General features: G+C 50.6%; 1 protein-coding gene across 1 annotated transcript in view; it reads right to left on the minus strand.

The window, feature by feature from the left end:
- JAG1 (jagged canonical Notch ligand 1) overlaps nt 1-23996 on the minus strand; it is a 35925-nt gene extending 11929 nt beyond the window's left edge. The window contains exons 1-9 of the mRNA XM_049651136.1: nt 23867-23996; nt 23135-23440; nt 14429-14480; nt 8778-9032; nt 7011-7071; nt 3037-3167; nt 2423-2542; nt 1879-1992; nt 530-643 (exon numbers count right to left, since the gene is read on the minus strand). Coding sequence (XP_049507093.1) covers nt 530-643; nt 1879-1992; nt 2423-2542; nt 3037-3167; nt 7011-7071; nt 8778-9032; nt 14429-14480; nt 23135-23440; nt 23867-23947 — 1234 coding nt within the window. The 5' untranslated portion in view covers nt 23948-23996. The remainder of the gene's footprint in view (nt 1-529; nt 644-1878; nt 1993-2422; nt 2543-3036; nt 3168-7010; nt 7072-8777; nt 9033-14428; nt 14481-23134; nt 23441-23866) is intronic.
- Nucleotides 23997-24988: the final 992 nt, after the last annotated feature.

Here is a 24988-nt window from a genome sequence, read left to right on the forward strand (position 1 = left end):
CCAAAACACCCTAGCAATAGTTTGCCTCCAATAGGAGACATGCTAATAACCTAAATCCCAGATACTAGGTTCCCTCTATTTTGAGCAGCTGATCCCTCTCCCTAGCCATTATCCAATAAAGTATGCTAACTGATAACTTTCAGGCTGCTGGTTAACAACTGGCCCCCAGCCGGAAGAGCAGAAAGCCACCAGGCATTGCCGTATAACACTCCACGCAGCCTAGTTGCTGGGATTTAAATGTGGCAGCAAGAATGCAGACAGCTCATTCCTCATGAGACCATCCCCGTTTGGAACCCAGCTGAACACTCCTCGGACAGACGATTGACATGGTTCAAGGGATCCCACGACTTTCCCACAGGGCCTAAAAGAGCTAGGCCATCTGCATTCGAGTTCTCTCTCCCAGGACCGCCGGACTCTTGACAATAAATTACTTTTTAGTAGGATGGTGTGCAAACTCACACCACCACAGGCTCATCTTCTATAACAGCTCTGATCATCAAAGCTAACCTCGGTGCAGGAATTTCCTTACCTAACTGGCACGTTTTGCCAGTCCACTGGGGCGGGCACACACACTTGAATCCATTAACCAAGTCCTGGCAGGTGCCCCCATGGGAACAGTTATTTGGAGAACAGTCATCAATGTCTGTTGGACAAAAGGGAAAAAAGAGCTGGCATTTTAATCTCAGTCCGTTTGACAATTAGATAATTTAACGCCAACCCTTACACGAGGGGCCTTCACTTAAGAGCCAGACACCTGCTAGAAGTGACCGCTATGACGATAAGGCCTGATTTTAGCTTTAAATCCTCCAGTGCCCCAGTTCATTTAATCCCCAACCTAAGCAGCAGGGAGAGCCAGCTGGATCCCCAGAGCATCAACCCATGGGTAACATGGCTCATCTAGCTCTGCCTACTCCTTATTTTTAAAGGAAAGTTCCAGCATGGCTCAGGGGTAGCTAAGAAGTAGTAAGGAAAAAGAACTCTTCTTTACTGGTAGAAAACATTATTCTTACTTGCTCACATAGTTTTCCCAAAATTCCATACCTGGGGTCTACACCCCACCCCACACCCTCTACACTGGACTATATACAGTGGCCTCTTCATTCACCTACTACCCACTTCTGAAGTACCAGGCTTTCTCTGGGAATTCGGTCATCGGTTCCTCACAACCCTAAGAGATGGGAATTGCTACTGTCTCCTTTAAACAGGGCACCGGGAGGTAAAGACCGGCCCTAGGAGAGGCAGGCAAGCGCCACAGTGCCAGCGCAGGTGATCCAACCACAGAACCCACATTCTCGACTGTGCGTGCTGCACTCAGGGTGCTGAGGACAGTGGTTCTCAGGCCTGGCCACACCTCAGAAACCCAGGTGCTTGTTACAAAATGTGGACTCCCCAATTCCAAAGGGAAACTGTGGGAAGGACCCATCTGCATTGTCCGGCACCCAGGTGGTCCTGACATGCAGCCAGGCCTTGCAGCCACAACAACCCTGTAGCCCAGGTCTCTCTTTGGGGGCCACCTGCACCCATGATGAAATCCAGGAGTGACAGCCTCACCACGGGCAGCCTCTCCATGGCTGCAGGAACCAGAACCAGAACTTGATTTGGAGGAGGCAGAGCTCCAGGGAGCATATGCAAAGGATGGAGGTCTCCCATGGAGAAGGCTCTTCAGTAGCAGACACACGTGCTAACTTAGCGCAGGAGGATGAGGGTGCAGGGAGGCTTCCAGCGCAAAGGCTGGAAGCCCCAGCCAGACTCCCCACCAGACCGCTGGCAGAATCCACCCCTTCCCACTGAGACCTGACCTTGAACCAAGCCCAGGCGCCTGCCCCCAACCCCGTATCTGATCCTCTGGAAAAGACACAGGCCACAACCCAGACTTACTCGTGGAACACGTGGGGCCCGTCCAGCCCGGGGAACACTCACACTCAAACCCCAGCGAGGTCTCCCGGCAGCTGCCCCTGTTGTGGCAGGGGTCAGACAGGCAGGCGTGCTCCGCTGCGAAAACCAGGAGGGCAGTCAGCAAGGGGCTCCCGCTTGTCGCTACCTACGTCCTCTCCCCGCCGCCAAGTCCCACGCCTGGGCCACCAGCTCAAGCTCGCTTCGAAAAAATGAAAGCAAGCATGTGCTATAAGCCCACTGTGTCTACAGGAGACAGGAAGTCCTCTTTCTAAGTGTCTCCAGTCACATTCCAAGGCATCTGTGAGCTGGGTAGCCGCATGGCCAACACCCCACCCCCCACACTAGCCAGCATCACCACAAACACTGGCGCTGCTCAAAGGAACTTTCAAAGACCCACAGAACTGCTGAGACAACCAGTCTTCACTTTGGAGGGTATTTTCATCTTTTTACGTGTCCTTAAGCGTGTTGTTATTTTTTTTCTCAAGCTGAGGGTAGGGAGGGGTCTCATCCTGCCTGGGCCACTTACCGATTTCACAGTTGGGCCCTGAATACCCCTCAGGGCAGGAACACTGATACTTGTCAGGACCTGTGTTGCTGCAAGTTCCCCCATTGAGACAGGGCTGGTGAGTCCCACAGTAGTTGAGATCTGCCAGAAAGACCCCAGGATGGGAGCAGCTCAGAGAAGACAATACAGGCTGCTAACCTGCCATGTTTCTAGCTGCACCCCTACCCCCACCCCGTTTCTGTTTCAAAACTAAAACCTGAAGGGGCACCTGGGTGGCTCAGTCAGTTAAGCGTCTGACTTTGGCTCAGGTCGTGATCTCAGTTTGTGGGTTCACGTCAGGCTCTGTGCTGACAGCTCAGAGCCTGTAGCCTGCTTTGGATTCTGTGTCTCCCTTTCTCTCTGCCCCTCCCCCACTCGTGCTTTCTCTCAAAAATAAACATTAAAAAATAAAAATAAAACCAGAAAAAAATACCGCCAACCCCAGCACTAAAAGCAAATTCAAATTCAGAATTAAAAGTCCCTGCCAATAAAAATAAACAAAAGTAAAAAACTCGATTCTGGCTGCCCCACCCCTTAAGTCTTCCTGTGCCCAAGGCCCCCGTCCTGCCCCAAGATCCAGTCCCCAAGGGCCCTACCTTTGTCGCAGAGCTGGCCGCCCCAGTTGGTCTCACAGAGGCACTGCCAGGGCTCGTTACAGGTGCCATGGACGCACCCCGGGTGCGGGATGCACTTGTCACAGTACAGGCCCTGCCAGCCATACTGGCACCTGGAGACAGACAGCACACTCTGCTTTAGTCCTTGAAACATTTGGGGAGCGCAACGTCATTTAAAGGCAAGGCTAAGAAGTCCAGGCCTTTCCTGTCTTGTTTCATTTCGGGGGATAGGACAGTTGACTCTCAAGGTTTACGCGGGGGCTCTGTCTAAATAAACATTTTCAGTAGTTGGGCCAAGGTCCCCTCCCAGGCGACTCCCTACAAAAGCAGGGCTGTCTGGGGAGAGGCCGGCGGGGGCTGCCCTCACAAAGCCACTCTCTTCTCAGGCTCACAAGGCTGTGCAAGGGTGGGGGCATGGAATAAATCAAGACCCCGCTGGCTACGGAGGCGAAGGAAGGACTCTCGGGTGACAATAGCCATGTGAAAGTCTTCCTAAATGCGGCACTGCTGGCAGCTTTTACACAGCGGCCAGGCTCTTTGTCTAAACAGCAAGTCACGACCCCAGCGCGCAAAAATGCAACAAGACACCCCAGTGCGGCAGGAAGCTGCCTCCCGATGAGGCTTTAGGAAATCACACAAGGGGGGGTGGGGAAGGGGGGACCCTCCTCTGGCAAAGAGGCGGCTGAGATCTCGGAACCCACTTTTGCAGGAGGGTGAGGGAGGCAACAGCACTTGGAACCAATCCCATGGATAATTTACGACCCACTACCGGAGCTGCTTAGGCTAATTCATTTTATAGTTATTTCTCACTTTGCAAAAAGAAAAAAAGGTCAACCCAGTTTATCTAGTATTGGGGAACAGAGTCGAGTTTCCTTTATAAGCGCCTCATTAATCAGACTCTTCGGAGGCCAAATGGTGCCTTTGATCCCCAAACAAAAACACAAACATAAACCTTCACCTGGGGTGGAGGAGGGGCAGGGTCTCAGCCACCAGCCCCTCAAGTTTCAAGCCCTTGGAAACTTTAACTGCCTTCTCAAAACTCAAGCTGTGAGAAACAGGAGGGGCCCCTGGAAAGCCTGGTGAAGGTGGGGTGAACTTGGTACAGGGATGGGCAGAGTATTTCTATAACAGGACCTGGGAAAAGCTGAGGGAAGAACTACCACCACCCTCCCCCACCCCCAACCACTCAGCTGTAACTCTGGAAAACAAGCACCCCCAAGAAGGGAAAGCTTTCCGTTTCCAGAGAGCTGGAGGCAGGCTAGCAAATCCTTGTCATGGGAAAATTATAGGGATCCAGCTAATAGCTAATCACCCACGGCCAAGAGTCAACTTAACCCCTGAGAACACTGACTAACCACTTCCTAACTTCTACAAACAAGCCATCCACACCCCAGTTCAAAGAACCACCAGAATGCGTGGTTTAAAATGAATCAGACAGAGGATTTGGCTTTATGTAAAACAGAACATTAGTCTAAATGACAAGTGACCATTCAGAGGAGTAAAGAAAAAAATCTGGCAGAAATTTCGTTAAGAAAGTGGGACACTCAAGTTCGTGGGAGTTGGGGGGGGGCGGGGTTCATTCAGTAAAAGATGAATATTCCTAGCTTGAAATATTAAGAGGGAACTGATTTGGAAATAGCAGTATTTCTTACTGTCTTCTTACTCCCTTCCAAATTAAGGATCAGTACACCTCTTCCATTTGCCTAATAAAAGCAAGAAGAGGCAGCTGAGGACCCAACCTCACCTCTTAATTAATGAGCGCTGGATCCCCAAGCATAAAAAAGAAACCACAAGAGGCCACAGATGACTTCAAAAGAAAACAAATAAAAATACTGACCCTAAAGAGGCATCCACAAAGTTATCCCAGTTAAATAATCTATGATTAAGGTTCTCATGAGAATTTGAAGTGACTGTCTTCATATGATGATTCATCAAGTTTGATATTATTGGCAGGCTTGCAATAAAGCAAGCATGTGCAACCAGGAGAAGGAATCTCAGTCTACTTGGGAACAACAAAACCAGTAAAGGTTTCTCATGTGGGGATAAAAAAACAAACAAACAAAAAAAAACACCTCTGTAATACATAATCCAAAAGACAACTTACAGGGTAACTCGCCATTCAGCTATTTCTGGAGCAGGACACAACCTGAACCTCCTGGGCTAGAAGGTTCTGTTTTGATTTTCCTTCAAGGTAGGCAGAACAAGATGGGCTGAGGAGACTATGCAAATGACGTGTGGGAAAGTCGCACCTTAAGTAAATAAGGGCACCGGTGCGTGTCTGGGCAGGGAGTGGGAGGGGAGACTTCGAAAGAGAAAGGGCTAAATTCTGGAAACAAAGCCTGTTGTTCTGGCTGGGAGGGCCCTCCCCTGCGCAGCAGCATGCCTATTCTGATGACAGCAGCAGAAATCATGGTCGGACTCCGCTGATATCCATCTGAGCTCTGCACGCGGAGCAGGCCCAGAGTGGCTAATAGCGCTGCTGATCCGACTTTCTCCAGGACACCCTTAATTATGAAGAGCACAGGTAGGTGGATTCCTGCTCAACCTTTGACAGCAATGCTGTTAAATACTACCGTCAGCTGCCACCATGGGGCTTCATATGCGAACCCACCCAGCCTTCCAGAAAATAAACTTTTCTCTCAAGTGTCAGAAGAGACAATTTCAGGTCAGCCTGGTTTTACTGGACTTCCAGCTGCCTTGGTTCTCATTTCAGTGTCAAGCCTCAGAGCTCAGTGTCCCCCCTGCATGGGAGGGGAACAGATGCCGTGGTGGAGCCATGAAGGTAAAGACCACAGAGAATTCTCTGTAGAGCGAGCGGCAGTCCTCAAAATACACTCACTTGGTAGGCTCTTCAAAATGCAGATTCTTGGGCCAACCCCTGGACTGGGGTTCAGTGGGTGGGGGCAGTACCCAGGAATCTGAATTTTGACGGTTTCCGGTCACTTCAAGGGAATTCTGACTTGAGTACTGAGGTTGGGGGCAGTGATTCCCAAAGTCTGGTCCCACCAGCAACAGCAGCAGCACTAGGGAGCTTGTTAGAAATGCAGAGACTTGGGCCCACCCAGACCTATGGAATCAGTCTCCGCATTAGAACGAGAGCCCCAGGTAACATCTGTTTGAGATGCACTGGTTTAGATTGTTTTATATGCTTCCCTTGGCTCAAACCAGGGTGGCGTCTGGGGCAAAAATGAGAGGCCCCAGGGATCCTTTTGGTGTCACCCTCAATCTGCTAATCCTGAAGATTTGGGACGAAGGAGAGTAAAGTGGGAGATTGTGTCAAAATGCCACAGACACCAACACTATTTCCTGAAGCAAGCCTTTCCTAAATGGGCATAATGTACATTTCAAGAAGGCTCCAAAAACTGTAATCGTGAACCAGTCGGGGTGGGTCTCTGGCTTCTGCATTGTCCGGGACCATAAAAGAACAGACTTCAAAGGCCAGCAGCAAAAGTCTACATTCATCAGGCTCAACTGACAAGATTCCAGCGCAGCCATTAACCTCTCAGCACCGGCCCGGCTCCCGCCTGCAAAGGGGCCAGGAGATTGTACTAATCCCATTCTAAAGAATGCTCCGCTGTCCCCTATTGATGGGAAAAGTGGGGGAGGGCTAGGAGATGGCAAACAAGGTTGGGGGAGGAGACAGACTCAAAGAAACCCACATCCCTCCATCTCATCCATTAGCACTTTAAGGGGAAGATTATAAAAACGTGTTATCAATTTACAGAACAGTTAATACATGAAGTCACTGACTATGCCCATAAGTTTTTTTTTTTCCAAGAGAGAAGTGTGCACATTCCACCAGACAGCTGGCATAATTTAATAAGCTTCGGATGTGCCTATTTGAATTTTTTTTTTTAAAGCTTTCTTGCCCTCCAAAGGAAAAGAGGCGTATTCACAATAAATTCAGTCCCTCACTTGCATTAAAGAATTAAAAGATAATAAGTCTAGTCATTTACCTGCAGTCACCTGGGAGTTTGCAAGACCCATGCTTGGGGCTACAGCCCTGTCGGCAAATAGCTGTAAAAAAACACAACACAGAAGGATGTGTCAAGCACATGGTTTCGTGCACCACCACCATCATGAGAATGGCCTAGTGCATTAAGCCTACAAAATCCACGATTTTAAGAGATCTCATGTCAAGTCCATTGTAAGGAGAGGAAGATGGGAGGTGCCCAAATAGCAAATCCAGCTTTAAACTTCAAGGCCGTGCTAGCAGATCTTCAAAACATGATCCTACTCAGAAACAAAATGCAGGCAAGTTGATGGGGGAGGGGGATCTTCATCCAGTCTGTCTAAACAATAGCTACCCTGCTCCCTGTCAGTTCCCACCCTCTCCAAGAGAACAGGAGCTGTGATCCTTCCTCATCTCAACCACTCAGTCCCATCCCAGCACATTCAGATGAGCTCCAGCCTTCTTAACCCCTACATCACCATCCCCTAGAATGCCTGATGTCTCAAAAATCCCAGGGGACTAACAAAGCCAAGCAGGCTGGATTCATTTGGCAGGCTAATCTGGGGGCCAGCTCTGGTGGCACTTCTGTGAAGTAGCCTCACAAAGCAATTCTGCTTCCTTGATTAAAAGAAAAAAATTTGAACAGATGGTAAGAAATACTACACATGGTTTTTAAGTAATTGTTACTGATTTTTAAAACACCAACTACTATATGTTTATCAATTCATTGATCTCGATCCCAGAAATGCCATCCTTTAAAAATTCTAGTTATTTAAGAAAAGTCCAGGAGACCTGAAGATTCCTCTTCGTCCCACTCCTTAGTCACAATTCAAAAACTCCCTTTTTGGGTATATCTTGAAAGAATTTACCAAATTATGTGAAATTAGCAGAGGACATTGAAGTTTGTGAGGGCCTAGTCTGGTCAGACTTACCCATCTGCAGTGAATTAGAAGCTTTGTAAAGGTAAAGACCACAGATAATTCTGTGAACATCTGCGTCTGTGTACTAACTCACTGAATCTGGGCAGAAGGGCTGGGACAGCAGACAGCACATCTAAAAGCCTGCACTACTGTGGATGGGCCCAACTCTACACAAGTAGGAAAGCTCAGGTTCACCACTCACCCCCACCCCTCAATGCCACGGCCCCCACAGATGCACAGTGAAAGCTTACTGTAAGGCCACCCTGAGCTCAGGGGCTGTCATTTCCTACAGGATCATAGGTTCAGGCACTGAGCTAGCCCTGTCCCATGTAGCATCTGTTTTAGGTCAGGTTCCCTTAGAAGCAGAGCCTGAGAAAGGGATTTGGGTACAGGAGAAGGGAACTGAAGGCAGCAGATGGAGGCAAGGGAAGGAGCTGAGCAGGGGTCTCAGCTGGAGTCTGGCTTCAACCTGATCCCAGGGGAAGCTCTGGAGTGTGAACGGAAGCACACAGTGCCAGCAGGGCTGGCCTTTGTACCCCCAATCCAGTCATTCACAGACTGTGAGCAGTAGGGAAGGGGCAGGGAGTGGCTGTTTGGCCAAGGACAATGCTCCAGAGAAGAAACAGCTGTGAGCTGTTAGCAGCCAACATTCAGCAGTGGGGGGCGGGGATGAGGGCACCAACAGCATTCTGTGCTCAGCATCTTTATGCCTCAGGCCTAGAAAACAGACCAAATATCCCCCCTACCCCACACTACCTGAGACAGCCACTTGACCCAGCGTGGAGAGAACTGGACACCAACAGCGACAGCCACTCCCAGCCTATTAACCCACCCAGCACAGGCCCACACACCTTTGTTACATTCAGGGCCCATCCAGCCCTCCATGCAAGTTTTGTTGCCATTCTGGTCGCAGGCATAGTGTCCAAAGAAGTCATCTCTGGGTCGGCAGAACTTATTGCAGCCAAAGCCATAGTAATAGTCATCACAGGTGACGCGGATCTGATACTCGAAGTGGGCAATCCCTGTGTTCTGCTTAAGCGTCTGCCACTGCCTGCTGGGGTTTATCATGCCCGAGTGAGAAGCCTTTTCAATAATGCTGTCAGGCTCTAGAGGCAGGGGGGGAAAAAACAAACACACACCAACAATAAAAAAAAAGCACTGATCGCATTAACATTCACATCAGAGCCTTCTTCCCTGACCATTCTGCCTACTTTTAATAACTAAAACCCACGTGGTATAAAATTCAAACAGTACAAAAGGACAGAAAAATGAAAAGTGTGTCCCCCTCCCCAGAAGCCTACACATTTACTTACCCTTTTTAATGGGTGCATAGTAGTTCACAATCTGGGAATAAAATGAAATACATTTTCCCTAGTTCCTCACATATGTGCATTTAGGTTATTTTGGCCTTTTACAATTAAGCAAAGCCACAAAGAACATCCTTGAAACTGTCTGTCCATGTGCCTGGTTCTAGTAGTAAGAGACACCCTAGAAACGGAGTGCTGAGTCAGAAGACAGCACAACCCATCACTCCCATCCGCAGACAACCCCAAACAGCCATGAGTGATGCCGTCAACCTGTCCTTCTCCCTGCACAGGAAACTGGGTTTCCCAACAGCAATGCCAACATAATATACTATCAAACTTTATGATCTTTGCCTGATAAGGAGAGAAGTAGCTCTTATTTTAATTAGCATTTAATTAAGTGATAGTGAGCACCCCTTCACGTGGTTACAAAGCCATTTGTATCTGTTCCTGTGAACTGTAACCTGTTTCTCTCCTCTGCCAAGTTTTCTATTGTGTTATTGGTCATACCAATTTGCAAAAGCTCTTTACGTATTCTAGAAAGCACCTTATCCCAGGTAAAGGTTAGCCATCTTTCTCTTCTGGTTTTAGAGTTTCGTGTCTTGCTTTAGAAAGACTTTGCCTACTTCAAACTCTTCATTGGAGCCGAGGGGTAGAGTTACGTTCCTAAGAAGTGATAAATTTGCCTTGCACTTGTACCTCAAACTTGATGCGTTTCACCTTTCACCTTTGCCCAGAAGGCACACGGGAAAGTAACGCACCCTAGTTTAGCGACAGGTAGACTGAGGGTTTTTCTGAGCCGAGTCATGCTCTTTAAAAGGTGCCCATTGAAAATAAACACGCCCAGAGCTCAAGCAGCTCTCAAGAGAAATAAGAAGTGGTCCCTGCCCTGAGGTCACTTATAATCTAGTCTCAGAAAAGAGACAGGTACGAAAATAAATCCAAACACTGGGTGCCAGGAGTCCAGGGGAGGGCTGTGAAAAGGAAACAAGGCACTAAGCACCCCAGCCTGGTCTTGTTTGTTTTCTTAAACCTGCCAACACCAACTCTTCACCGCCTTGTCAAATTCAAGGCCACCTTGGAGAGACAGTATTAGGACCTACTAGCAATGTCTGTGATTTTTACCCACCCACACCCCTGTTTTTCTAGGCTCAGGGCCTGTGCTCATTTACAAGGTTATACAAACCCAACAGGTGACCAAGAAAGGAGGCGCTCCTGGGGCGGGGGGGGGGGCTTCATCCACATGACTCCCAGCTTCACCCCAGGGTCAACCTTCTGGGTTTAACTGCCATGTGGGCAGGACAAGCCTTGAACAAGCCCACACACCTGCAGACTTACACCCCAGCACACACAGAACCACTCGCAGATAACACTTTACTAACATTAACTTTTGCAAATAAACACAGGCCAAAGAATGACAAAAATGTCCTTCCATTAACTGTATGTTTGCTCTGCTGGTTTAATTTGAAAATGTAGCAAGCTATTACCACGTGATTATGAGTTCTGCATAAAGGAATTACTTCAACACATGGCTCGAAGGCCTCCAGCATCTCTCAGGCAGGTAACGACAACAAACAACTGAGACAGGAGTCCAGGGCGATCCTAAAGGCCCAGGCGGACAGGTCATTTCCAGTAGTTCAGTATACTTTCCTCCCATCTCTAGGAGATGGGAGAATGATCATTTCAGAATCCTCAGAATCCTCGATGTGGCTAACAGATCTGTAGACCTACCCTCACACCTGTGTGGCAGATTTTCCCTGGCAGCCCCCAGGCAGGGAGTCAGGTGTGTCTAGGGCACACTTTCTGGCATTTGGGTTACAAGACAGCCAGTTTGCTGCCTGCTTCTTCTAAGCTGCTGTCACCTGAGTCCCACTTCCTCTCAGCTTGGGGCACAGAAATGCATCTGGAGTAGTTCACTTGGGAGTCCAGCTTCAGGACTGGAGAAGGACATTAACAGACCCTCCTGAGACCTTAGCTGTGTGAAAGTGGAGCACAAAGCCTGCCCCACCGCCCCCCAGCCTTGCAGGCCATGGAGGTAATGAGGTGAGTCTGAGCATAACCCTGGGGCCACACTAACCCATAAACCTACTAGACAGGAGCGTAGCCAAGATGGTGAAGCTAGAAGGAAAACCTGGTCTAAGTATGCCGGTTTGTGTTCACGTATCTACGGAACAGTCCCATACACTGAAACCATCTGTACAGGAGAAAAAGGAAAAATCTGTACCCTTATGTAGTACAGTTTTGAAACATAATGGAAATGACCTCGGAGGACTGATGCCAGGAACGCCAGGCTCAGACAGCACTCTCTAACACACAGACAGTACCTGGGCTTTGATTGGGCCAGGCTCTCTCTCTGCAGAGCTGATGGGAGAAGGAATTCTCGGTCCTAAACCTCAGGGCTCTGCCTCTAATCTGAAGACAGGATATCTCCAACTTGTTTGGCCCTCGAAGAGTAGCCAACTCCACCTGGGTTGCTACACAACCTTAGCCTCTGCCCTCACGAAGTACAGTCCCATGGGAGGGACAGAGATTGAAGAGAGTAATAAGCAAAACCTTCCAGCCTACATGAGTAGCACATGCAAAGGCCCTGTGGCAGGACAGAATGTGATGGTGCATTTGAGGACAGAAAGGTGACTGGTGGGATAGGACCAGAATATGGATATGGTAGAGGACAGTGTGGCATGCAGGCTGGAGCTAGCAGAGAAACAAGATGGCTGTGCAAGGCCTTTTAGGCCACACAGAGATCTGTCCCAAGACTATCAGGAAGCCACCAAGGGGATCTCTGAAGATGATAATCGAATCAAATCCAGATGTACACCAGGACCTAATAGAAGATACTATATGTTGATCATATTTCAGGTAAAAAAAACGAAACACTCTCAAAAGACCAGGATGGCAGAAGAATGGAGGAAGCGTGGGAGGTGGACAGGAGTAGATATGGATGGACTAATGTGGTCACTAGTGTAGGAGTTCAGGTGTTAGCAGATGGGGACTTGGACCAGGACAGTGGCAGGGGATGTGGCGAGAGGTGGCAGGATTCCAGTGAACTGTTGGAGAGATTTTCAGAACTTGGAGGTGGATTAGATATGGATACTATGGATGCTCCCTTAGAAAGGGAGGTACACAGGGTGTCTTCCAGATTTCTGGCTCATGGTTCTACGTGTTGAAATGCCGGTGCCAGTCATCCATGAAGGGCCCTAGGCAGGACCTCATCTGAAGAGAGAAGATGCCAAATTTGTTTCTGAACGTGAATTCAAGATTCCTTGGAAGCATAAAAAGAGACGCAGAATAAACAAGTGGATAAAGCATTTCCTCCTCTCGGGTTCACAAAGGGAGTTCCAGTCACCTGCATGTACTGGGCATTCCATGACTTTGTGGCCATTCCTTTCTTCAAGGGTAGAGGTCTGAAGTTCTTTATCCCTGCCCTAAGCCCTTCTTGTGCTGTTCCATGGACTTAGTTACTCTCTCCCCAGCGAGGAGATGCCCCAGAATCCAAAACCAGGGCCACCCTGAAATGTAGACAACCATGGGCAGCTCTAGATGGGCATCTGCTTCCCAGGGGCACAGCTACCTGACCTGTGGGGTGACGGAAGGCCCAGGAAGGGCCCTGTAGGTGCTAGAGGGTCAGTGTCCTGATCCAGCTCTTACCATGAGCCAGGATCTCAAGGATGTTCACTTTATCAGACTGTTCTAACATCCAAAAGGGAAGGGAAAAGAGGACCACATGTGCACCAGAGGTTCTCTGGTCTATTTCCCTCCCTCCCCAGCTCCGAGTCTTTCCCATGCTTAGTTACCATTGTGACCAGGTCACAGTGACACAACACTCAACGTTTGTGTTGTGGGCAGGGAGGAGAGAACAAAACGGTGTCTGTGACCCTGACTGGTCATATGACCCACAACCAAGGCTGGTTACCACCCTCCCCTCCTACCACACCACAGTGGGACAGGGGTGCCCCTCGGAGAGGAAGGCCACAGATCTGGGTTTTGGATGTCAAAGCAAGAACGGGGATCCAAATGGCCTGGAGCCTCTGGCTCACCAGGGCTCAGCAAGGGCTACGTGGCCCCCAGTGGCACAACAAGCCATATGCAGCCTGAAGCAGCCTAGCAGGTACCAAGCCTCCAATGTGCCCACTCTGGGCATGCACCATTCTCAGATTCAATTAAAAAAAAAAAAAAAAAAACATGATGAGAAAATGAGGGGAAATATTAGCAGCAGCAAAAACAAACAAAAAAACCCAAATAAAACAAACAAAACAAAACAAAACAAAAAAAAAAAAAAAACACAAAGAAAGGGTCAGTGAGTTAGAGAAGCAAAAGGGATGAGACATTCAGAGAATGGAGGGCAAAGACAAAATGTTGGATCAATCCTTCCTCCCCCACAGACTAATGGATTTCAACGTGAATCACATTTCCCCAGGACGATCCTCCCAGCAAAAACGGAATGCACAGTTACTGTGGGTGAGAGAAAACACTTTTAAGTTACATGTAAGGAGCAAAGACTACACTTTATAAGCCAGGCTGCTGCCAGTTCCAGACACAGCCTCAGTGGCTTCCCCACCAAAAGCCACCCCTCGAAGCTCTGAAAAAGCAGCCTGCACTGAAACAGTCATCTTTCAGAAGGGGCCAGGCAGGTGTGGTACCTGTGAGGCTCTGGGACTCCACTTCAATGAAAGGTCTGTGGTGCACAGTGTGGGAAAGAAACCCTGACTGCCTAGAAGCTCACCTGCCCACCAAGTGAAATTCAAGGTCGGCCTTTAGATTTAGAGCCCAGCGCCACCTCCGCAGGCTTTATCTTTCCGATGAGAGATTAAACACTCACTTAAAGTTTAAATGGACTTTTAAAAAGTCACCACTTTGATCCTTTAGCAGTCTACAAGGTTTTAACGTTGTAAAACCATTAAGATCTCTATCCCAACGATAATCTAGGTCCCTTAGTCAGGGACTGAGTTAACAGGGAATCTGTCCTGGCCACTTAATGTTCCAAGCGAACGTTCTGGGAAGGTTATGGAAAAGACTCCATGGAGCAGTTTGCCCTGGAGTATGGGCCCTGGGGTAGGGACACAGGGGCAGACGGCAGGGAGTGGTACAAGTCCTCTGAAGCATTCAGGAGACAGATTCAGCTCTGACCCTGCTGTACTCCAAGCACTGTGCTTCCACAAAGACGCACCCAGAGAAAAGCCCCTTGCTGTGATACTTACGGAGAGTGTCATTGCTGGAATCCCACGCCTCCACGAGCAAAGTGTAGGACCTCTGCAACACAGATAAACAACAGCTTAGTATTCAGAAATAGAGGTCAGGGCCCAAATGTCTACCTTGCTTGGCCTCCCCACACACTCTGCCAAACAGAACCACAAAGCCAAAGTGACAACTCTGCTGTGGAATGGAGGTCACCCAACTCCCCTCCCTGGCACCCACCCTCAGGTTGATGCTTTCACCTGGTGGGGGCCCACCGTGGTCAGTCAGGGCCATTGTACGCAAGCAGCCCAAAGTCATCATGAGGAAATACCACCTCCCTATATGTGAATGCTATACGGTTTTCCAAAGCTTTCCAGACCCTAACTCCAGTGCATGAGAAAAACACACAAAGAATTTATTCTAAGCTAACCTAACCAGGTATTTGTACCCGGGGGGGGGGGGGGGGAGGCCCCCTCATCCAGTGAGGAGGGCTGGCTATTGCTAAGGTTACACTTTGGGCCCTGGTGGGGCAGTCCCTAGGGAGGCCCCCTTTTCCTTTTCAGAACCCCTTTGAAAGCCCTGTCTGTGTGAGACCATCTCGGCTCCCACAAGTATCAGGTGACTCTAGGAAGCAGGAGGGGGTAGGTGCAAAGAGACTAAGACAAAGGCGGTGACCTAACTTGGGGTGTTTAGGGGGCAGACTCTGGGGACCAGAGTACAAAAGGGAGAAATAATCACACACCCATGGGTTATAGCTATTGACGGACTTATCTGTCAATAAGATCTAACATTCCAGGAATAATCAGAGTCCACTAACTAAACAAATTCCCTGGACACTGGCAGGATGCCAGCTATTATACTGAAGGCACCTTTTATCTTCCAGGTTTATCTCAGAATTCTACCTCCCCCCCCAAATCCAAGCCATTAGCAAATTCCCGCTTTTACTCAAATCTTCATTTGTAATTTAGAATGAGGTCAGTCTCACAAAACAGCAGGGTTTAAATAAGCCTGCCATCTTGAAGCTGGAGAAATAGATGGGGGTTGGGGGGAGCACATGAGCCCTTCCTCCGTGTCCCTGAGCTGTCACTGTCAGATACCAATGCATCGGAAATAGTGCGCATTTCTCAAATAATCCCGTGCCACCAGACACACAGCCACCATGAGAAGGCACCCACAAGGTGAAGGCAAAAATGGAACACGAGAGGAAAAAAAAAAAAAAAAAAAAAAAAAGAGCTTCATTCATAACTCTAGACAAGCTTACTGCTCAGAGACACAGCATGCCGTCTCTGAATATAAAAATATCTTGTGATAGACCCTGCTTTGGAATTCAGCCGAAATATGTTTCATACTCAAAGCAGAGCCGGATTCCATTTCGTTCACTGATAACTGTGGGAAAATGCTCTGAAAAGCAAGCAAAACCAGGCAAGCCGGGGCACATACCCAGCCCTCTCCTGTTTGGTGGCCACGGGTCCAAATTCATTGTTGTCATCGTTAATATTTTATTAGTCAAAGTTACATCTTATTTACAGCCTCTAAGTTTCCTGAGACTTCCTACAAATTACAGGACTCTTCCCTGAGAGCAGCAAGAAATTACATTTCTCTACTGATTGGAGGTGAGAGCCAAATCCAAATGAGGCCAGATGTGTATTCTGTATAATTAAGCCCTTCGTTTGCTGGCCATGTTGAGACCCACGTTCTACACTTCCACGTATTGTTGTAATTAATCCTGATTAAATGCATTGATATCCAGATTTCTGACAGACTTGCACAAGCACTAAACACCTAACATCCACAAACCCCACAGAAAGGAGAAGGCGTGCCGGGACTGAGCTGGCATGACAATCTTAACCCTGCTTAATGAATGCTCAAAGAAGGCAGCATCCTTCAAACTTGCACAAGAACCTGGAAGACCAAGCTGTGTACCTGGCTCATCCTCACCAGAACTGGTGAGACCTCAGGAGTTGCTGACCAACACTACGCAACCCTGAGGGTTGGGTGGCACAGAGTTCTGGACAGGGAGTGTCCTGATCTTCCGTGAACTGCCTTCTTGGTGGTGGACATGGGGTTTGGGCTGGGGGCTGCAGCACTGGCAACAAGGCCTTGCCAAAAAAGAAAGAAAAAGCCCTGGGCCATCTCCGAAACCAGAAAGAGAGAAGGACTTATGGTTCTGGGCCTCACCTCCTGGAGCAGGAGGATTCCTCCCACCCAGCCTTCAGAAGAAAGGATTCCCTCCAAGGCCCCTATTAGGAGGCCCTCTTACCTCCCACTCCATCCCCACACTATAGATCAACAATCAAGATAATTTGGTAATGATTATTACTTGCTAGGAACTTTAATTTTTCCCAGGCCCACGCTTGACCTCTGTACATCCCAGAATATAGTTCCAGACTCCAAGATCCAGACCACGCACACACTTTATACCATCCTAGGAGGCCAGTACCAGGCCAAAAATCAGATGCAATCTGCTATGATCTTGTCACGCCCAATTTGTCACTGCAAATCTGACCCCCTCCCCTGACAGCGGAGGCCAACTCACTGGGCATCCCCCACCAATGGCTTGGGGAGGGGGTGCCAGGCCAGATGATGGGCAAGTGTTCCGACTCAAGCTCCTATGAAAATACCACCCACGAGAATCACAAATAGCAAATACCGGGATTTTTCTTGGTTTCAAACTACAAAAGTAAGACTAGAAGAATCCCCTTGCTTTCATCTCTTCTCTTCAATCTCCCCAGAACAACAGCCTGGGGGCAAAGCAGGAGGGATGGGCAGCTAACACAACTTCAGCCTGGGCCTGTGCCCCTTCCCACCTCCAGGCCCAGGGGATGCTGGCAACAGTGGCTGGTTCTTATTCTCGTGCAGCAGGAAAGAGGGACAGCCAGCTTTCAGAAGGACTTCCGCAGCCTTTTACCTAAAGGAGGGCCCCAACTTCGAAATCCCAAGGCATCCCAGGATCCCAAGGGCCTCTTCCCGCCCCGGGCACCGTGGCTGCGGGAGGGCTGTGTTCTGCGCCCATCTGACTCCTCGGTGGTTACCTTGGCACCGGGCAGAGTGGTAAGCACTTAATTGCCACATTAAGAAGGGGGATGTAAGAAACAAAGGTAATTGTGTTGGCAGCTGGGAGCTTCCTTTTCCTGGCAACAGCGGCAGCCAAACCAAGCCCTGAGAAGAGGCTGCTTCCATTCCTGCCAAGCTGACGGACACAAACAAACCGCCATCCAAACGGCACGCGTGCGGCGTCCAAAACCCCAGGCCACCGCGACAGGCGGCCGAGGAGCGCACACCCTGGGAATGCCCGATGTGCCCAGGGGGCCATTGTGCGAGTCAGTCGGCCCCCGGGTTTGTCTGGGGCCCTGTACTCTGCTGACTCAACTGTCGCTTCCTGTCGCAGGCCCTGTATTAGCAGTATTTTTGGAGAGGCCGCATTATTCTCTGTAATCCTCATTTCAGTCAATTCGGCCACACTATTGTCCTGCCTGCGTCTGGGTGGCCACAGTATAAAATATTCCAGTCACAAACATACCAAATAAAGGCTTCAGAGATCGCATGTGTGGGCACACGCACGCTCGTACGAAAAATTCACGTGTCACAGGGCGGTGGTGAGGGGAGGGCCTGAAGAAAGGACAACTTCCCCACAGCATCCAAGCCAAGACAACTTCAGCCATAGACAGCAATTCAGTGTGCAGGGCTTGACATTTCAATAGAGTCCGATCTGGTTACAAAGGGCGATTTTCTCATGAAAGCCCACCTCAAAGACTCACCGAGTGGGCCCCAAAGCTCATATCCAGATTGGAGAGGCTCAACGAGATGCCCCCACCCCCTTTCCCATCATTACCCTTACCTGTTTGAAAAGCATCCCACTGATAATTAAATGCACCAGTTACAAAAGGGTGGCGAGGTTAATAGATAGAATACCGAGAAACCAGCCAAGCACAACCGTCCGGTTCACACAGAGCAAGCCTGAACAAGAAGCCTTTCTACTTATTTACCAAAAGTGCACAAAAACTGGGCTGAGCTGGTAGAGGACTCTGAGTGTTGGACTATTTATTGTACCACTTTTAACCACTGGGAGCCATGCTGCACAATTTCTTCCCTGCACATGCACCACACCAGTGACAAATGTCGCCGGCCCCGTAAAAACAAGGGCCACAGGGGCAGGGCGGTCCATGCAATGATCAGAAACCAGCAAGGAAATCACAACACAGCCACTCGGCATCACGAGCCAAGAGAAAGGTGGAACATTTCTGAATGCAAAACCCTATCCCCGCCTCTGCTACCACCCTAGAAAACATGAGAATCATCACATCCTAACACATCTTCCTCAAGTTGAAAAATTGGTTCAACTTATTCTGTTCTAGTTTTTTTTTTTTTTTTTTTTTTAAAGTATATTTAAAAGCTGGAACCAAGTGTCACTTCTCTCAGCTCAGAACCTAACCTAGGGGGTTAATAGGTAGGGGAAGGAACATGCTTATAGAAGTTTACCAACGAGGGGGGAATGCTCAGGAACATTTGCTTTTATGGATTATCATGCTCATTGTATGCACATCCAGATATTATGCATTCTTACATTGTAACTAATCTTGAAAAGTCTGACATTGGAACCAAGTTCTGGCCTTTACAATGGGCTGGTGGCTGCTATGAACCCAGTCAAGGCCTCTGTTTACATTCTTGTTTTCAGATCAGGAACATGATCTTTGTTGCCTTGGCTTCATTTTTTCATGAACAACATTTTGTCCACCAGGCTAAACCTTCCACGTGCCTTCTATCCAAAGGGTCCCTTACCACTCTTCGCTATAAAGATTTTACGCAGTATTCAGAGCACTGATTCCAGGGAGAGGACATGCCTGAAAGTGGCTGCTGCCACTCCTCCTTATGCGTCCAGCTCCCCAACAGCCTTGATGCCAAAAGCTTCACTGTTCTCTACAAATGTTTAGAGTCCCTGTAGAATTATGGGTGTGGAGTTGGTGGGCTGCAAACTCCTATAAGTACTGGAGGTTTGAATAAGTTGCTAAGAAACAACACAACAAGGAGGAAGAAAACACAGAGAAGTTTACACCTAGAAAAGAAAAAAAAAAATTAAAAACCAAGTACCTTGCAGAAGGATTTCATGTGGAGAGCAGCCACTCTGAAGACACTTAGCACAAAGTGAGTGCAGCTCTACTTTCCCCCAAGCCTGGTTTTGCAATACAGACCTGTCATTTCATCACTTTAATTTGACATAGGTGTCTGGGAGCAGAAGAGGTTTTCTCCACATAAGGAAATCCCTTGCTCCAAGCCCTTATACTCACATGTGCTGTTTGCATGCATGCATGCATGATATGGCCACATGGGTTGCACACACTGGCTGTAGAAAGGAGCCAGTTCAAATGAGAACCCCATCCCTCCACCTTCTGCGTGTCCACACCACACCTACAGAGGCTCAGGGTCCAGGAAACACAACAGAGGGCATAAAGGCAAGGACAGTGTCAATTACATTCTGTGATTAACCTCGTGACATCTGATTTACCCAAACCCCTGGCAGTTGCTCAATCAGGCCTTAAGTATAAAGGGGGCCAAAGTTGGCATCACTCTGGTATGCAAGAAACACACTTCATTGGATTTTCCTGAAAAATTCAGCTGCTCCCAGCAAGGCTTTTATCACTGTCAATGGCATTTAAATAGGACGCCAAAGGAACAGACATCTCAACCACTTCCCCCAAAGTTTCTCTAGATTCAGTTCACTGCAGGGTCTGCAATGGATCAATACAGCGAACTGGGGTTCTGGAGTTCCTAAAAACCTTTTGGGGCTGGTTAGTAGTAACTTCATTAATGTATTCTTATTAAGCAGGTACCACTGGGATTCAGCACTAATTTGGGAAGGCACGACCTAACCATTTCATTGATTTATAAATGGTTATTCCCAAATCACTTCCCGTTGAGCCCAACTACCTTCCATAATGTCTGTTCTTATCACTAGGTCCCCCTGATTGGAGGGTCATAAATCAGGCCAGTTGCTTCAAGTCAAGACCCTGTGAGCAGCACTGGAACGGGGATTAGAAGCCACAGATGAGAACCATAGGCCTGGAGCTGGGGCAGCAGACATTCAAATGGAACATAATCAGATACTATCCGATGGGCAGGCCCACCTCTACAGAGCCTCCCACATGGACACTGGAATGTGGACTAGATTTCAAATGTGGCCGAATTATTTCCTCTTCTTCCTCTCTAGAGCACGAACAGTTATTTGATTGGGGTCATAATCCCAAACAAAAGACATGAATTACACCACCTTCCAAACTGACCTACTGTGCACCACAAACCAGGATTCTCCCACTGTCCACACATTTGGGAGGACCCATGTGGACAGTAACTAATTGTAGGGTCAGGGGCTCAAGTGGCTGGAAGTCCAAGGCGTTTTTTGTTTTTGTTTTTTTAAAGACCATATTGTCTTTCCATATTGAATTTTGTACCAAGTTCAGTTTTTACCTATTCAAGAAAGTCAGTTCTAGATAGACATGCTTATTAATATTTAATTGCCAAACTGAACGAAGCTGCACTAACTACGTCAATACCTAAGTGCTTTCACTTCACTTAACACTCACCCTGGAATCATTCTTGAAAGTTGCAGACTGTGGTGTTTCTCCAACCACACTCGGGAAAATAAACTAAAACAATACACCTAAACTCCACTTTCTCTTGGGAAGTAAAGCTTAAGTTTCACAGCAGGCATTTTAGGGGGGCAGGGTGGAGACTCATTTATGAGTGATACATGCACTTGGCCCAACTTCAAAAGAACCACACTCAGTGTAGTCCCAGCATTCTCCCCATTCTAGAAAAGCCGAGAGTCTATTTCATGGTTGGTGACCCGTGGGCCCTGAAACCACAGAAGAGCACCAGCAAATCAATCGTCTCCCTGCCCCACACACGGCTTCCTGCTCATTCCCCATCTAGGACTCTGCCAAGTGTCAAATGGGGACAGACACACACCTAGGTCACTTTCCAAAGCCAGGCCTGGGGGAGCAAGGCTCCTTGTTCTCATCCAAGCGGTCCTCTGACCCTACTCTCCAAAGTGAGCCTCAGCCAGGCCTGCAGCTTTTCCACATCACTAATAAGATTCCTTTTATGGTCTTGTGAAACGCAAGGGGCTCCGGACTGATCCTCAGGAGGGTGGAACCACCTGCAGGCCCCTTCCCCCTAAACTCCAAACACAAGTTCAAGGGCGGTCAGTATTCACAGTTAACTTGGGCCCAGTCAGATTAGAAAATGGCCAGCCTCTTTAAAGTTCTCCCTAGTAGGGGATTAACAAACAAGATAAACACTCTTTGTAAAATTGAAATCCGGCAACAGACGAGGCCCTCCATTCTCAGAGAACTCCACATACCACAGGTTTTTATAAGCCCCTTTTAATGGCATGTTTCTGATAACTGTCTTATCTCACCCATGGCAGAGGGCACTTTATAACGCCAGCTCCAGGAAATGTGGGCCTTGAGAGCCACCCCAAGATACACCCACACGCCGGCACGCATTCACCAAAGTACCCTCCCTTTCCATCCCTTCCCAGGGATGCGAATCACAGCCCCAGCCTGCGGGTAGGAGGCAGCAGAGTGCTCCCCAAGACAGCACGTGGTGGAGAGTATTCCCCTGGGCATTGAGCACCCCTCCCCTCCGACCCCACCCCCCCCCCTCCACCTCGCCACCCACCCTCACAGACTAGGCCAAGCCCCAGTCCGGGCGATGAGCCACACCTCCCGGACAGCAGGAGCTGAGCAGAGGGCACGAGCATTTTCCCCTTTCCTCCCCTTCTGCAATCACACTCATCTTCCTTCTACCCAATTTGGGATGTTGCAAGGGCCTCGTTGCAGAGTCGGCTGGCTGGCCTAGCTGCACCGGGGCGGGGGTCCACGCACTCGCACTCTCAGCGGCTGCCTCTAACAGGCCCCCCCACTTCCAGGCCTTGACACGCCCCCGGAGGCTAGCGGGGGCCGGGCGCCCGCCGGACGAGGGCGTACCCCCGCCCTTCCCCGGGAAGTTTGCAAACACAGCTGGTTCCAGAGCCCGGGAACCGCTGGAAGTGAGGCCACAACGGCTACACCGCGCGGGGGCGAGGGCAGGAAGGGGCCGGCAGGGGGCGGAGGCTCTCGGGTTCACAGCTCCAGCAGCGGCTTGGAGACACCCCCCAACCCCCAACCCCCCACCCTTCTCTGCGGCAGCAGCCCCCGACCCCTTACATTCAGCCCAGAGCGCGTCCCCGCACGCCCCAAATCTCCCGGGGAGCAGCGGGAAACGGGCTCCCCCACACCCTCCAGGAAGGACACGCCCGCCCTCCCAGCCGCTCACGAGAAAGGGGAGGGTGCCGATTTGGACGGCGTTCGAAGGCCAGAACTGCGCCGCGTCGCCTTCCATGGCGCATCAGGTTTAATTGGTTAAGCAAAGATCATCTATAATGAACTCCTAGCTCGGGGCGGGGTCACTCTAGGGCCTTCGTGTTAGTTGCAAGTTTAAACCAGACTTCCTGGGAGCTTTGCCCCACAAACCTCTGTGGGCTCCCCACTTTTGGGCGCTTAGCAAAAAAGCCACGAAGATAGGGCCTGCTGATAAGTAACTATATAGTCTCGGCTGCCCAACACCCCACCCCACCAGACTTTTCCAGTTAGCTCGGAGTTTCAAGCCAAGGTCCTTTAAATCCCTCTCGCAAGAGAGAGGCGCGTGGGTACGGACCTCGGCGGGCCTCCCTCACCGCGTAGCCCACTCACCGGCCACGCGAAACTGAAAGGCAGCACGATGCGGTTGCGTTCGTTGCCACGACTGGCCTTGAGATTGAAGGTGTTGCCCCCGATGACAGGAGTGGAGCCCGAGCCGAAGCTGCAGGGCCCCCCGGCCGTGACGCGGGACTGGTACTCCTTGAGGCACACTTTGAAATACGTGTCACACTCGTCGTGGGAGCACTTGCGGTCCCCCGGGTTCCGGACGCCGCCGCAGCAGTTCCCGTTCTGCAGCTCCCCGTTCACGTTCTGCATGGACAGGATCTCCAATTCGAATTGGCCGGAGGCCCCGCACACCTGCCGGCGAGGGAGGGAGGGAGGTCAGCGCAGGGGAAAGTTGTTTTCTTCGAGGGTGGAAGTAGCGACTCCCTCCCCGCCCGCCCCGACGAGCCCTCAGCGCCAAGTGAAAATAATTTTGCAAAACTGAGTGCAAGGACTAGGCGTGATTCCCGTACAAAAAATGCACGAGTGCAGGAGAAATCCGACGACTGCCCCCGGGGAGAAGAGCGGTGAGAACGCAGCCCCCTGCCCCGCCGGGAGGATACATTTAGGAGGCCGGAGGCTCCCCCAGCCCCGGTGCAGCCTCTCAGGCGCAGGGACCGGGCGGGGAAGCCGAACGCCCGAGGGCTCCCGAGCCCGTTCCAGGCGCCCAACCGCAGGCGTCCGGGGCGCTGCGAGGAAAAGGAGAGGGCGGGCCGGGAGGGAGGCCCGGCGGGCTCCTACCTTGGCTCGCAGGGCGCAAAGCAGGGCGAGCAGGAGGCTCAGGGGGCGCCCGGGCCGGCCGCGCGTCCGTGGGGACCGCATCGCTGCGCCGCGCGCCGCGGGCACTCGGGACGCCGCCGCTGCTGCTCGCGCTGGTGCTCCGACCGGTGCTGCCGCCGGTGCTGCCGTCGCCGCTGCCCCTGCGGCCGCCGCGTCCCGGCTCTAATATACTCCGCCGATTGGAGCATGCACGACTGGAAAACAACACCACTTTTCAAAAGCTCTTTCAAGAGCGGCGCGTTCCAGAAGGCAAAGGGCCCGGCCTCCTTTTATTATTCTGATCGCTTCTTTGAGGCGCTCCCCCTCCTCTTCCACCTCCCGGCTTTCTTTCCTTCTCTCGCGCTCCCCTTCTTTTATTATTATGATTATGCGCAGCCTTTTATTCCCTTTCAGATCAGCTGCTTAGAAAGGAGAGAGGGAGGGGAGAAAAAAAAAAAAAAACGAGCCCAGCTCGCGGGCCGGCCGCAGGTAACACAATGACGCGTGCCCGCCCGGCTCTCGGAGAGGGACTCGGAGAGCCCGTCTGAGAGCAGCGGCCCGGGCTGGCCACCTCTACCCAGCGCGCGGGGCTGGCGCATGCGCGCTTATTAATATTCATGAGGGGGCGTGTCGTGCAAAAGACACGCCCCTTCCCTCCGGTTGATGGGGAGGGGGAGTACTGGGAGGAACTCGGAAGGGGCTGGGGGGCTTAGCGACGCGTGATAAGACCTAGACGTCGCAGGGCCAGGCGCACACCCTCGTCCTCAGGATCTTTGGACCAGGCGGGAAGGGGGGCAGGGTGCGGCGAGGAACTTGGTAGGGCCCGCTGCTCAGGGACGCGCAGGGCCATGTAGATGGCCACGAGCCCCCTCGGACTCCTCGGGTCGGGCGCCTGTGCCCGCCGGTGGAGGCCCCAGGTGTAGGCGCCGCGGCGCTGCCTGAGCGGTCGGAGCGGGACAGCTTCCGCCTTCCAAGCCGCCTGCGTCAGCTGCGGCTTTTGCCCCAGGAGGAGGGCCTGCCCGCGGGGAGCCCGGCCCGCTTCCCGCGAGCAAGCGAGCCGCCCAGAGCGCGCTGCTGGCAGCAGTAGTGGCAGAGGCGGCGGCG

Source organism: Panthera uncia (assembly GCF_023721935.1).
Source record: "Panthera uncia isolate 11264 chromosome A3 unlocalized genomic scaffold, Puncia_PCG_1.0 HiC_scaffold_11, whole genome shotgun sequence".
Lineage (NCBI taxonomy): Eukaryota > Metazoa > Chordata > Mammalia > Carnivora > Felidae > Panthera > Panthera uncia.